Below are 14,351 nucleotides of genomic sequence, written 5' to 3' on the forward strand. Positions count from 1 at the left end.
GTCAGCACAATCAGCCAGGACTAGAGACCCTGGAGTGTTAAACCAGCACTGTGTCCTATGCTGTTGACTGCCCACAGGACATGGTGAAGATGTGTATTTGCAACCAAAGAATGGGAAACGCAGCCATGAGCATCATGTAGACCAACAAGTTTTTAACAGGAAGTGAATCTACAGGGTGGAGGTAGAGAGCTGCCCAGGGTATCTGGTGCCTGGGAGAGCTTGTTTTTATTTAGCCACTCTCATTCCAGGAGGGCTGTGGAACGCAGGTCTGGGCAGCTTACTTTTTTGCCATCCCACCGCAGGTGCCTCATTGTGAGCCTGGATGGTCTTGGCTTTGGCGTTGAAAGCTGTTGTTTCAGCCCAGAAGCGGCCATGTGGGCTCACACCCTGGGCATGCGATTCTCTACCTAGATTCTCTTTCCTTCTCCTACTGTCAGGCAGCAGCAGTTACTGATGCCTTCTGGGCTCCTTGCTGCTGGCTGGGCACCCTTCCTCCTCCCTTCCCACCCCACAATCCCTGCTCTTTTGGAGCTTGGCACCTAACAGCCAGTTGGACTAGTTCTTGCCCTGCCCAGCTTGGGCAAGTCTCTAAGGCCCTGCTTAGCGTAACCCTGCTTCTGTCCTTGTATTTACCTTTCATTGATAATCAACTCGTAGATAATTGTCTCAGGGGAGGTGGCCCAGCGTGGAGGGAAGAACCATGAGGATCTGACAATCTGGAAGGGCTGGGTTTGAAATCTGGCCCAACTTGCCATCCATATGACCTTGGTCCAGTTGCCTCACCTGCTGGATCTTTGGCTACTGTATCTGAGAAATGGGATTGTGGAGATAAGGCAGCATTGTGAAGCACTTGGTGTGGGTGGTACAATAGTCTCTCGGTCTTATCTGTCTCTGCCTGGTTTCCCATGCTACGCTCTGCCAAAGGGCCAGTTTGCCATTGGGATGACAAGCTCTGTTCTCCACGGGCTTCCTGCAGACACCACACGGAGGATCACGGTAGCTGAAGAGCCATCCATGTTACCAACAGGACCAGCATCCTGCCGACTGAGGAATCTTTAGTTGGGTCTCCTGGCTGTTTCTATGTGCTCCGCTATTCTTGCTAGGAGATGGGAACTGAAGTAACGTTCCCTACTTCAGCATGGAGAGCTGCTCTTTTCTACAGAAGGACTTTAGGTGGAGGCATAGCTTTGTGGGCAGCTCAGTTCTTTCTTGGTCATGGGAGGGAATGAACCAGATATTTCCCAGTCTTCTGAGATCCTTGCTGGCTGAAGAGACCTTGAGGAAAAATGCAAGATGTTGGCCGTGTCTTCTTAAAGTCCCCTGTTAGTGTACAGGTACCTGTCCTGTTCTAGAAAATTCACCAGTCTAAGAAGTGTATAGGTTACTCTTATTTATGGAGCTCACGCAGGGGGTGGCTAGCTACTTGCTACAGTGCTGGGGTCTCCTTTCCTACGCTCTCCCCAGCGCCCACCCCGAGGACTGCTCGCCCTGTGCTCCAGTTTCCTCTCTAAGGACTGCACTGTATTGGATGGTCATACTGTACCCCACGATGTAAGATAATTATGTGTCAACTAAAAGGAAAGTCCCCCAGGTGACTAGCGTGCTACTTTTCTAGAAGTATGAGCCCCACATTTAAAAGTGTGAGAGTGGTTGTATAGCTCGTGTTAAATTATGTGCTGGGCACTCATGATGGAAAGAGCTTCAGTTCATAGCTCCCATGTAAGTAGTAAATAAAGTACATTTTACTATCTTTTCTGGGATAGGGGCCATATTGCTCAGTGCTACAATGGCATTCTGTTTTTGCCTTGCCTCCTGAGCGCTGGGACTATAGACACCTGGTGTGGTGGTTTGAATAGGTTTGGCCCTCATTGTTTAGGTTTGAATGCTGGACCACAGGAAGTGATCCTTTTAGGAGGTGAGGCTTTATCGGAGGAGGTGTGGCCTCGTTGGAGGCATCACTGTGTAGGTGGGCTTTGAGGTCTTCTCCCAGAGGAGCATAGGCTCTACCCAGTATAGAATCCACTCTCCTCTTGACTGCTTGTGAAAGACAGTCTCATTCTGCCGCCTTCTGATCAAGAGGTAAAACTCTCAGCTTTTTCTCCAGCACCATGTCTACCTGGATGCTACCATGCTTGCCACCATGATGATACTGGACTGAAAGTCTGAAACTGTAAGCCAGCCCCCAATTAAATGTCCTTTATAAGAGTTGCCTTGGTCATGAGGTCTCTTCATAGCACTAAACCACAAGTAAGACACCTAGCTAGACTCATGAGGTACGTTCATCTTGATATTTCTAGTCATGTCTTCGGTAAGCTTAGAGTGTAGTTAGCATAGTAAGAAGAGACTTTTTATAGGGAAATATATAGCAGCACAGTATTCAGGGCTAGGTTCTGTCCCATTTCTCAGCTGTTCTTAAACTTAGGTCCATTGAAGGACCACGGGGAGTGTTTTGAAATGTGTGTCTTCTAACCCATCCCATTTGATTTTATATTTGAGGGTGGCACTCGAGCCAGATTTTTTTTTTTTTCAAATGAGTTCTTCAGGAGGTTTGAATCTGTCCCAAAATCCAGGATCTGTCTGTGAGTTGAGAGACGGGAGCTTGTATCTGGTCGGAGTCAGTGAAGGCCGCAGCAGAATCTTGAGTTTATCCTTCACTGCTGGACACAACACTGTATCTCCTCCCTCCGCTACGGCACCCGATGATCTCTGGGTGCTGACTCCCGGGTTCCCTGCGCTGGCACCTGGCTGCTCAGGCATTTTTGTACAACCCTGTTTGATGAGGAAGTGTCTGCCTGGGACTGTCTGCAAGCCAGAAGGACAGTGAGTTCTCGCCAATGACAATGAGGTGTGGCCAGTGATAGGTGAAGCCATTGAGTTTGTAGATCCAATAATTGAAGCAGATACTGCATCTTACTTTGGATGAAGCCTCAGGAACCTTAGGGAGGTTTCCCCCAGTGCTAACCATTTCCCCCTTGGATGGGTAGGAGGTGGTGGGCAAACAGCTTTTCAAACATTTGTCATGTTTTCCTGGATCCCTGGGAGGGAGAGAGCTTTTATCTGTGCCTCAGAGCAGAAAGGGTGGAGGAGACATGAGATTCCCCCACCCTCTTCCCCAGGGTAACTTACTGCACTTCACTGCAAGTGGGAGGAGGCTTACAGGGCCAGAGCAGAGGGCTGACATCCTTGAAATCTGATCTACCCCTGTTATTACGTGTGGCTTGGAGTCCCAAGTTGCTCTCCCTTCCCACTTCACTCCTAATTCAAGATGGGGCTCCAGAGGCTTCTGAGATGTGGTTTGGGGTGAGGGAGGGGAGTTATTTAAGAGCAGTCCTGGACCCTGGTGTTTGCATCTTGTAATTAGCTTGGTTGAGAGGCCAGTGGCTGTTCTACGCTATGCTTATCCTGTTTTCATGGAACTCTCCCGGCCACCGTCTGGCACGGATTTTCAGTGTATGTTACAGGAAAGGTCTTGTCTGCAGTCCGTAGTGTTAAGACTGTGGTTAAATTGCAGTGGCTCAGGCTTTTGCAATTAGAGTGGGCTGCTTCTAGGTGACCTGAAAGCCTTTGGCTCCACATGTCCCTGGAACTCTAGGCCACAGTGAGGCTGCGGAGACAAAGGCTTGCCTCTGCTACCCAGCAGTACTGCATCGTTTCCAGAGTAGTTCCTGGCCCCTTCGGCATTCCTTCCTTACTCTCAGACAGTGGTGGCTCCGTGCGGATTTTGCTTCAGGAATGACAGAACCTATCTTCTTGACACACTAGGGATTTCTTTTAGCGAGTTTTCAGAAGTCATTATAAAGTTTAGAGAGTGCATAAGTAAATCCCAATCTGCACACTCAAGGGTTGCTTTTATTTAATTTTGCTGAACTCAGGGTCATAGTGAAGGCCCTATACGTGCTCAGAAAGTGTTCAACCACTGAACTACACCCACAGTCCCTCAAAAGCATTCTCTCAGACTTCCTATTTCATGTGTAAATGATGGGGATAGAATCTTATTTTAGGATCGTTGTTGAGAGTCAGAGCTCTTTTCAAATGGCTGTTTTAGCCCTGTCTGTTTCTTTAGAAGCAGGAAACTTGACAAACTGAGTTAACTTCGGAGATGTCAGTTAAATTTGGATAACGGGCTAGAGAGTTCTTCCAAAATCTAAGACATATTTTTCATTTAAAAAAATTATTTCATGTATATGGTGTTTTGCCTGCATGTATATTTGTGTGCCATGTGCACCTGGTACCTGTGAAACCATAAGAGGGTGTCAGAGCCCCTGAAACTGGAGTTATAGACAGTCATGGGCCACCATGTAGGTGCTAGGAATCAAACTGGGTCCTCTGTAAGAGCGGCAAGTGCTCTTAACCCCTGGGCCATCTCTCCAGCTAAGATATTTCTTAAAGGAGTCTTCAAGAATGGTAGATCACTTCACTGCTAATCCTTAGGTAAATTTTCTAACTTTTCTTATCCAGGATTTTGTTCCATGGAGGGGGGCGGTCTTCCATTGTTCCCCTGGAGGATAATGCTGGGAGTTTTGGAGCTGTGGGCTCAGGTTGTGAGAGTGGGTTCTCAGTGGACTCCCAGGGAGTGGGTTCTCAGTGGACTCCCAGGCTGTGGGAGTGGGTTCTCAGTGGACTCCCAGGCTGTGGGAGTGGGTTCTCAGTGGACTCCCAGGCTGTGGGAGTGGGTTCTCAGTGGACTCCCAGGGAGTGGGTTATCAGTGGACTCCCAGGCTGTGGGAGTGGGCTCCCAATCGACTCCCGGGATATGGGCGTGGGTTCTCAGACAGGCTCTCAGGTTCTGAGGAATGAGTTTTCAGTCTATCTCTTGGGAATTGCATCAGTGTGATTTCTAATGTTGGTCACAACCTTGGTATATATTTTCCCTTAATAGAAATCAGGAAGCCAGGAAGTATCTGTCATGGTAGAGTTATGCTGACCCAGTATTTGGAGTACTCTGCTGTGTTTTTTTAAAAATTAGTTTCTGTGTTGTGTTTTGCAGTTCTGAGATGGAACCCACGGTATTGAACATAGTAGGCTAGCATTTCCACCTGCTCGGAAACCTTAGCCATTCTTGTTGTTTTAGCAGTATGTTTTCTTAGTGGTTTTAATTTTTGTGTTCGGACAATTTCATTTGGCGTGAATTATAGTTCTGTCAAGTAAACTCACAGGCACATGAAATTAAAAAAGAAAAACAAACCACCTCTATCGTATGAGTTTGCATCCTATATGTTAAGAAATAAATTTGAAATGACAGAAACAGGACAAGGACGCCCATATCAGCACAGCTGTGCAGAAAAGATGTCATGGGCCACATTGGCAGAACATCCCCGTGTGCCAGGGAAATTCCACACTGAGATTCTTCTCCGGGTTAACGTTGTGTCTTCACTGTGTTTTGAGGGTCGGGCTGTCAGCAGAACATTTCCAATCTTTAAAGAAAAAAAAATCTGAAAGTCTGAAATGATGTTGAATCTGCAATTTTCTGAATGTGAATGTGATAACAAGTAAAAAATTCTACACTAGCCTCATGTAGTGGTGTGTTACAGCCAGAGCACAAGGGATGGAAAATCCGTGTGTAAATGTATGGTCCTCAGGCAATCTGTACAATGGGTGTATGAAGCACTTGGGTCCAGTCCTCAGGACTTCTCGTTTCTTTATGGAAAAATGTTTAAGTGCCTGGTCGTGGTGACATACACCTATAATCTCAACATTCAGAAGGCAGAGGGAGGAGGGTCACAATAATCCTCTACTAACTCTTACCCCCAGAAAAGGAAAACACAAAACGAAACCCTGAAATCTCAAGCATTTTGGTTTAAATAAGGGCAACTCAGATTGCCTCTTCTGTTTGTTTGTTTGTTTTACAGCAGGGGACACTCAGGGTTAGTTAAATGGTGGCATAGACCTGTCTAACCCCTGTCCTAGAGTAGGAAGGTGAGGGGTACTGTTAGCATTTCTTCTAGGCTCTGTCCTACAGTTACCTGGCAATAGCCAGGTGAGCCTGACTCGCTATAAAAGGTGATGCTTGTCCTCTCCTTCCTCTCTTCCTTTCTTCTTCTCTTCTCCTTCCCTCCTTTCTCTCTCCATGTGTTCATGGTTGGCCTCTCCTCCTCCTCCTCCTCTTCCTCTTCTTCTTCCTCTCCCCCCCCCCCTCCCACACCATACCTCACTCTACCAAACATATTCTGGGCTTTTTTTCTTTTTTATAAAACACAACAGGTACTCTTAGAGTTACTATTTTCCCCCAGATGTATCACTGGTGTCTTGTAGGTGAGCAAGGTGACTTGCCCAAGGCTACAGTGGCACAGATAAGACCAGAACATGGGTCCTATCTCTTATTGCTGTTTGGGGCCCTCACATAGCACACATCTTAAGAAAACACCTTTGTCTTTCAGAACCTGGCAGTTGGGGCAGGAGCTGTCGGATCTCTGCAGCTGACTTACATCTCGAAGGTAACGTTGGTTTGGCACTCTGGGAAGCCATTTTCTTGAAGCCGGTTTAATGCCTAAGCACGAGAAAAGCTCTATGTCCTGGAGGTGTGAGCCTTTGGGAGCATTCAAACCATTACCGTTCACGTTTCCCTCTCCCAGGTCCCTGCTATTTTGTGATGGTGTTTGGCAGTGGACAGGGTGGCCCACAGCCTCTGTCTCTTTGGACCCACCAGCTACTCATCATTCCAGACCTGTAGGAACATCTAAGACACTCTCTAAAGAGAAAAGGTTTACTTTGGGTCCCTGTGTTTGACATCTTAGTCGTGATTTCGGGAAGCACATTATGTCAGAAGCAGCTTCTTACCTCATGGCTAAGAAGCAAATTATAGAGGGACCAGATGCCTATAATCTCTCCTAAGGATGTCCCTAGTCACTTAAGGACTTCCCACGTAGCCCTTCCTCCTAAGAGTTCAGCTTTAACCACTGGCCTCAGGGAGGCATTTCACATCTGAAATAAAGTACCATGTAGGATATAATTCCCCCCCCCAAGGACACAGGGACAATGACCCTGATCCAGTAGAGAATTCTCTCAAAGTGTAAAGTTGATAAGCAGCGGCCCGGGAATGGCTCAGGGCCCCTGGAATTAACTGATGCTCCAGACAGAATGCTTGGGGACAGAGGCTGAGAACACCACCCCCAGAAGGCCCTAAGATAAGCCAGGACCACACCCAACATCTGGGTACCTTCTGGAGAGCATGGCAGGCCCCTAGCAGTCTGTGCCCCCTTCTGGTATTCATGTAGGGGCAAGAGCAACTCCTGTTCTCAGAGACCTGAGGGTAGGGCCAATCAACAATGCTCACAGGAAAAAAAAAAAAAAAACTGCTGAATTCAGCTACTTTTAGCAGCCCCTCCCTGGGGCAGCCACTGCTGCTGACCCATGATGCAACCCTGATTTTAAAAAAAAAGGGGGCCAGGGGATTTAGGTCCTCTTCAGAAAGCAGGAGGGAAGCCAGGTGGCACCCAGCCAGATCCAGAGCCGCAGAAGTCCTGTCCCTCCCGACTGTCCACACAGGGGCTGCTGCTTTCCTCGCTGACCCCTCTCACCCAAGGGACTTTGAGGACCTAGAGGCTAGGGCGTTGAGCTAAGTAGCTACCAAGTCCCTCTGTTTAACAGATTTAAGATCTGTGAAAAAAGATCTGAAGGTGAGGGTCAAGAGATGTCCTGGGAGGAGTGGCCATCTCCGGCCAGACCTGCAGGCTTAGCCCATGCCTGCCGGCTGCACATAGAAAGATCTCGGGGCAGAGGGAGGAGATGCAGGCACTGGTTAAGCTGATTAGAGGGGAGATAATGGCCTCAGGGCAAGAGCAGTGGCAGGAGCTTTGCTAGCACAGCTGCAGGCAATTTGTGCGTGCCTTTTGATAAGAAATGTGGCAGCCTCCCCAGGCCAGGGGAGCCCAGCCTCCCCCTGACACCCCCCCATAGGGGGCCCTTTCTTCTCAGGCTGAGAACTCATTAGGTCATTTCTCTAGAAGGAGAATTGAGAGGGAGGGGGAGCAGAACCCCCCCCCCCAAAATGAAAACTGAAACCGGCTCCTGTGTGAGGGGTTGGGAAGCTTTTTTTTTTTTTTGGCTAGTGAATATAATCTGCTGCTGAATCATGGTTTATAAATGCAGCTCAGAGGAGGCTTTCAATATCCTCTGCCTCATTTAGAAAGGATGACCCTGACTTTCCGCCCTTCCTGAGACAGGCGAGCCTGCTCGGTCTTTGAAAAACCCACAACTGCCACTGGGTTAGGTCACAGATCGCTGAGTACCTTAACTCTAGCTGATCCACTGCCAGAACAATCCAGGTCCTTGTCTGTCTGTCTGTCTGTCTGTCTGCCTTATCATTATTGTTGTTGTTATTGTTATTATTATTATTATTGGTCATACTTAGGTCCTCCCAGGGTTAAGTGTTTGCACAGTGTGAGACAGACTGGTTTGCTTTGTCCCTGATCTCTGGAAGGCCAGTGTAGGGAAGATGGGGCTGGCATAGTAGGGGTGGGGTGGGGGTGGAGAGGGGAGTGAGGGATGAGGGAGAGGTAGGGCAGGGAGGTAGGGGGTAGGGGTCCCCAGAGAAGCAACCCTGAGATGGAAACTATCTGTCCCCAAGGCATAATGATAGCAGAACCAGTCTGGAGTCTGGAAAATAACTGGACCTGGCCCAGAGAACAGCCTTTGTAATTATTTGCAGCCCTTCTGTCCCATTTGTCACACAGCCAGCCCCCAGTCCTACCGGACCTGTTTTATGAGGGCTTCTGATAGACAACAGGTCCTTCAAAACTGCTGGTTGTTAACTATTGGTGTGTTGTGGGCCAGGCGTGGAGGGATATGGATGTTCTAGGACAGTGATTATCAACCTGTGGGTCGTGGCCCCTTGAGGCGTCAAATGACTCTTTCCCAGGGGTTACCTAAGACCATAGGCAAACACAGATATTTACATTATGGTTTATGACTGGAGCAAAATTACAATTAGGAAGTACCAAGAAAATAATTTTATGGCTTGGGTGGCACCACACTATGAGGAACCGTATTAAAGGTCTGCAGCGTTCGGAAGGTTGGGAGCCGCCGCTCTAGAAAGCTCACTGAACAGTTACTGACAAATTTCCAGGTAAATATGCTCACATATGTACCAACTTGAAAGGCCTCTGATCATTGTGTTGGTGGCTTCTTACTTTGTTGTGGGACACTGTCTCCCCAGATACTGGAGTGTGCTTTTGCGTCCTCCAAGGCTTTCTTCTGTTCTTGTCCTGGGTGCTAGAGAGGCCTCACTTCCGGCCAATGGCAGACAGGGTGTGGCTGGCTCCCACAGTGTCCCCATGCAGGTGTTGTTACTGCATCTGATCATCGAAAGCTTCCGAGACTGTCCAGCTGCCAAGCGGTTCTTCTGCGTCACCAGTGGGGGCCCCATGGACACTTTTCTTCACACCCCAACCCTCTCTTGTTGTTGGTATGCTCACAGGACCTGCCAGTCGACCACTGTCGGGCAGTGACTCAGTTGTGGCCATCTTGTGGTATGAGGATGTTTGTGCCTGTGTGCCCTCACTTGAGTCAGACTGTTCGATGTCCTCACCCACCTGTGGCCACACTGCTTCCTGGAGGGCTTATGCTTTTCCTGTGTTTGAAGATGGCTTCTGTAGCCTGACACTGTCACCATCAAGTGGAAGGTAGATGGTAGGGGACAGGGCTGTTCAAGCCTCTGGGAGCAGGCTGTCAGGGACAGAGGCCAAAGTCAGAGTTCTGCAACAGCCCTTCCCTTTGGACATAGCCACAGGTGGACAAATGAATTTTCCGAGCCTGCTGCTCTGTGTCTGTGAGAAGAACATTTACCTTTTCGTGATGGCTTTACTCAGGGAGAAACCGATTTGTGGGGCTTCTCATCCTTGGCCCACAGCTAATCAGGACAGAACTGGGATCAATCTCATTAGTTTGGCAATGAATTACTTTGCCCAACAACACTTCCATGCTAAACCCTGAGGCTGGGGCACACTATAAATGTACAAGCACATGGATCTCCCGACTACAAAGCGCACACACACAGATATGAACAAGCAGAAAGCCATGTATCGCCTTTGGAAGCTCTGGTTCTCACAACAACTGCACGGACAGCATTTTCCCAGGCTGACTAATCAGCACAGTGAGCATGACCATTTGTAATCCACGTAGGGTCAAAGGGTCAGCCAGTGGGACTCTGTCCAGTCGGTGATAAATATGAGTCTCTCCAGGAAAGGGTGATGCTTCAGACAAGGTAGAAAGGTTCTCTGGGACCAAGCTTTTCAGTGCCATCAAAATTGCCAACTGGATGAGAAGGAAGATGGGAGGCAGGTGGGTTCCCAGGGCCAGAAAATAGCAGCTCTGTGACACTCAGGGTTAATGCAAGAACCCAGCCTCACTCATCTAGCCCAGCTCAGCCCCACCCAGCACAGCACAGCTCAGCCCAGTCCAGACCAGCACAGTCCAGCCCAGCCCAGCACAGCACAGACAAGCCCAGCATAGCGCAGCACAGCCCAGAACAGACCAGCACAGCATAGACCAGACCAGCCCAGCCCAGCTCAGCCCAGCCCAGCACAGCACAGCAACCGATGCTGAGGGTCACAGCCAAGAGCTGAGTAGCTACAGAGCAGCAACTGTCTTACTCTGTACTCCAGGAAAACAAGGTGGTTCAGGGCCAGGACTGGCAGCCTCCTAAATGCTACCTGGGAAACATGTAGCCATGACTACGGCTGTCTGTCTATCTGTCTGAGCTTCTCTTCATGCTTCTCAGAATTTTGTTAGGCCATCTGGCCTCCACCTCACTTCAGTGTCTCCTCATCAATACCATGGAATGATCGCACACACACACATCTATACGGTCTCTGTCTCTCCCTCCCTTGGTGATATTCTCGGCAGCCTTGGGGTTCCGCTAGTCATTAGCAGATGCAGTCCTTCAACCAATAAATAATAATAACAATAACAATAATAATAATAATAATAATGTGTGATTTGTTTTAAGATGAGGTCCACCCATGTAACCCAGGCTAGCCTGAAGCTTGCTGTGTGGTCTAGGAGGATGACCTGAAAATTCAAGATCCAGTTGTCTCAGCCTCCCAAGTTCTGGGATTACAACTGTATTCTGCCTTCCTGATGTAACTGTCTCTCCTTCCTGGGTAGACTCTACACGGCAGTGCAGCCGGGTCCCTTGCTTGCACTGATATATTTGATGCTTCCAATGACTCCATAGGAACATCACCGGGACTCTTTCCTTGGCCGACCATGTAATGAAGGTCACACACCTATGATTTGAGACTGATTCTAAAATAAACCACTACTATTTATCTTTTTGAAATATTATAAGGTGTCACCTCAGTTCCTGTGGAGTTATTTGGGGCAATGTTATTTTGCCTAAGGAATCAAGGTGGGTTTGTAGGAAGACTCTCTAGGAAGACTTTAGAGTCAAGAGCAAGACCCTAGAGACTGGTGTGTCAAAGTTAGATCTTAACAACTGTGAGCCTTAAAGAGACATCACTTTTGCCTCAAGACTTTAAGCTAGAAAAGAGACTGAAACACCAGTGTCCAGGGCAGGATGGTGACTGTATGTAGATGGGTTTCATGGTAGGTGCTGCATCTCAGGGCATCCCTACTGAATAGAATGGGCGGAGTTCTCCTGTATGGCTGGATCAGCATCCATTTGGTGGATAATCACCAGATCTTTGTAGGCGGTGATAGAACATGAGTCTGAGTGATGTTGGCTCCTATGCAGATACTCAGCAATACAAGGGGCAGGATTGTAAAAACTAGGAGAAGTACACCAGTGTTCCTGTCTTTGCAGGCCCTGTTCTTGGGTATACCCGGGTGAGCTCACCTATCTGTCCTCTGCTCTCTGGGCTGATGTGGAGTTGCCTTTGTGTATCTAAATGAAGGAGTGCCTGCCTTTCCCTTCTGCTTTGATTAGGGTTTGTACACCCTAAGCACCTTGAGTCGGGAGACTGTTCTGGGAAAGGGGTTAGCTCTTGAGAGCTTAGTAGAGTCCTGCTGGAATGAATGGAACTCTGCTAGATCTTGTAGCTCAGAGACACTCTTGTCTGGACCCAGCGGCTTTTAGAGTGTTCTTGCAGAGACAAAAATCAATATCAGGCATCCTGATATCAGTCACGGTATCCTGATGGATAGAAATTCTGCCATGGAAGGGTATAGTGGGTATCTATAGTGTTTCTCAACCTGAGGGCTGTGACCCCTCTGGGAGTCGAACGAGCCTTTCACGCCATTCAGCATATCAGATATTTATACCATCATTCATAACAGTAGCAAAATTACAGCTATGAGGCAGCAAGGACATAAATTTGTTGTCACCACAATAGGAGGAACTGTACATTAAAGGGTTAGGAAGGGTGAGAACCCCTGCTCTAAGGACTAAGACAGATCATGCCAGTTTCTTAAGGGATGGAGGCTAAGACGCTCAGTTATTGGCCTTCAAGTATGCATAAGTTTGATGTGCTCTTTTTATGTATGGAATATTTCCAAGGTAAACATTTCTCACACTGATGGAAACACATTCATGTCTCTCTCTTTTTTTTTTTTTTTTTTTGTCTTTATTTGATGTAGGTGAGCATAGCTACCCCAAAGCAGAAACCTAAAACTCCATTCTGCTTCGGTAAGTACTGAGCCACAGTGGGTTTTTTTCCCATAGACTTGTGATAACTTCTTTTCCGTGGAAGACAGCCCTGTGATCTCATGGGAACTGCATCCTGTATGTATGAGTATCTTAGACAACAGTGATGTTCTGGGTGCCGAGTAGTACCCCTGCAAATATTTTTGATAACTTGTGACAAGGCACACAGGGGCCAGCAGCATTTTAGCCAGGCCGGCTTCTGCTGGCTGTATGCCTCCTGACCTTCTTCCTTTTCCTCCTTCCCCTTCTTTTCTCCCCCCTCCCACCCCTAGGCCAAATTTGGCCTGGAACTTTGCCTCTGCCACACCCAGACTCCAATGTGCTGAGAGTACGAGCTGAGCTGCCATTCTTATTTAAGGCGGATAGAAAGCATCTAGTAGGAGTTTCTGGGAGCCTTTCCTTTAGAATTGAGCAGTGATGTAAACAGGGCATGATAAGGTCTGAGAAAAGGGAGAAAGGGCAGGGAAGAATTCAAATGAAGGAAGGGATATTCAGTCTCAAGATTGCCACATGAGTTGTTGTTGGGGGATGGGACAAAGGAGCAAAGCCACTCCATCAATGCCTCCAGCCTGTCCATGGTTAGTCAGTGAAACTGCTCAGTCACTGCATTGCTGACTAACCCTCACTCTAAGCAAGTGCTGAGGTGTTTCTGTGTCCAGGAAGGCTCTGAGCACTTCCTGCTCTGTTCACTACACATTCTCAGCACATAAGATGGCTGCTGGCACATAGTGGGGTCTCAATAAATATTTGCTATATCAGTGAAAACAGCAAGCTCTTTGTCTCCTCTGCAATGGCTTCTTGACTTCAGACTTAGGCTAGAGGGATGAAGTGACTTACCTCTCCCAACTTGAGGTTGGCGTTCTCTTTTTCCTGTTTTCTTCCAAATATCATTGCTAAGTTCAGAAATCACTCTTCAAATTTTGTGGTCAGCGCATCTAAAGATGTAATAGTAATGTAAATCAATCAGCTAATCAATATCAATCAATGAGAGAGAGGTAAGCTGTTTACTAAGGAAATGCCCAGAGGGAAGAGCAGGTTGAAAATGAGGCCAAGGTCTCAAGCAAGTGTTATTCCATTTCCTAGGCTCAGATGAGACAAGATTATACTGGTAGAAGCAAGCCCAGGGGTCCTGACAAGACACACCAGCAGGCCTGTGCTTCAAGTGTCTTTCCTGTGGCACATGAGTAGCTTTGTTGCTACCAATAGCTCATTGAGGCCACTGTTGATGCCAGCATCATTCTGGTAGCCGATGAATGAGTTGCTGAAGTCTGCTGCTTCTGACTGTGCATGTGACTTAACACCATGGGCTGCTTCTTGACCTTCTGAATGGCCTTCATGGGTCTTGTTACCACAGACACTGTAACTTCCTAGGTTCTCCTGATCTCCAAATTCTGACCTGGTATCTTTTTTTCTCCTTCCCTGTTGTTTTTATAGTTATCAATGCCCTGTCTCAAAGATATTTTCTTCAAGCCAATGACCAGAAAGATCTGAAGGACTGGGTAGAAGCCTTGAACCAAGCCAGCAAAATCACCGTATGTACACCTTCTGTTCTTTCTGGTAGGGAAGGTGAGGTGTCCTGGCTCTTGACCTCAGTGGGGAAGGGGCAGAGCTCAGAAGGCAGCAGGGACTTACCTCAGAGCCTGTGAAGAGCCAGCTCTCTCTATCCCTCTCTTGTCCATTGGCTGACAACTACAAGTGAACTTGAGAGTTTGAATCGAGTTCAAGAGGAAGTTTATCGAGTGTCTCTTTT

The 14,351-nt window shown here is 47.9% G+C and overlaps 1 protein-coding gene across 3 annotated transcripts in view; it reads left to right on the plus strand.

Annotated features, from left to right (window-relative positions):
- The window catches only part of PLEKHA2 (pleckstrin homology domain containing A2), a 56,341-nt gene that overhangs the window by 22,043 nt on the left and 19,947 nt on the right, over positions 1-14,351 (plus strand). For all 3 annotated transcript variants that reach the window (XM_080928529.1, XM_080928528.1, XM_080928530.1), the window contains exons 3-5: positions 6,378-6,434; positions 12,535-12,583; positions 14,036-14,133. In XM_080928529.1, the coding sequence (XP_080784655.1) occupies positions 6,378-6,434; positions 12,535-12,583; positions 14,036-14,133 (204 nt within the window). The remainder of the gene's footprint in view (positions 1-6,377; positions 6,435-12,534; positions 12,584-14,035; positions 14,134-14,351) is intronic.

This window comes from Micromys minutus (genome assembly GCF_963924665.1).
Source record: "Micromys minutus genome assembly, chromosome: 14".
NCBI lineage: Eukaryota > Metazoa > Chordata > Mammalia > Rodentia > Muridae > Micromys > Micromys minutus.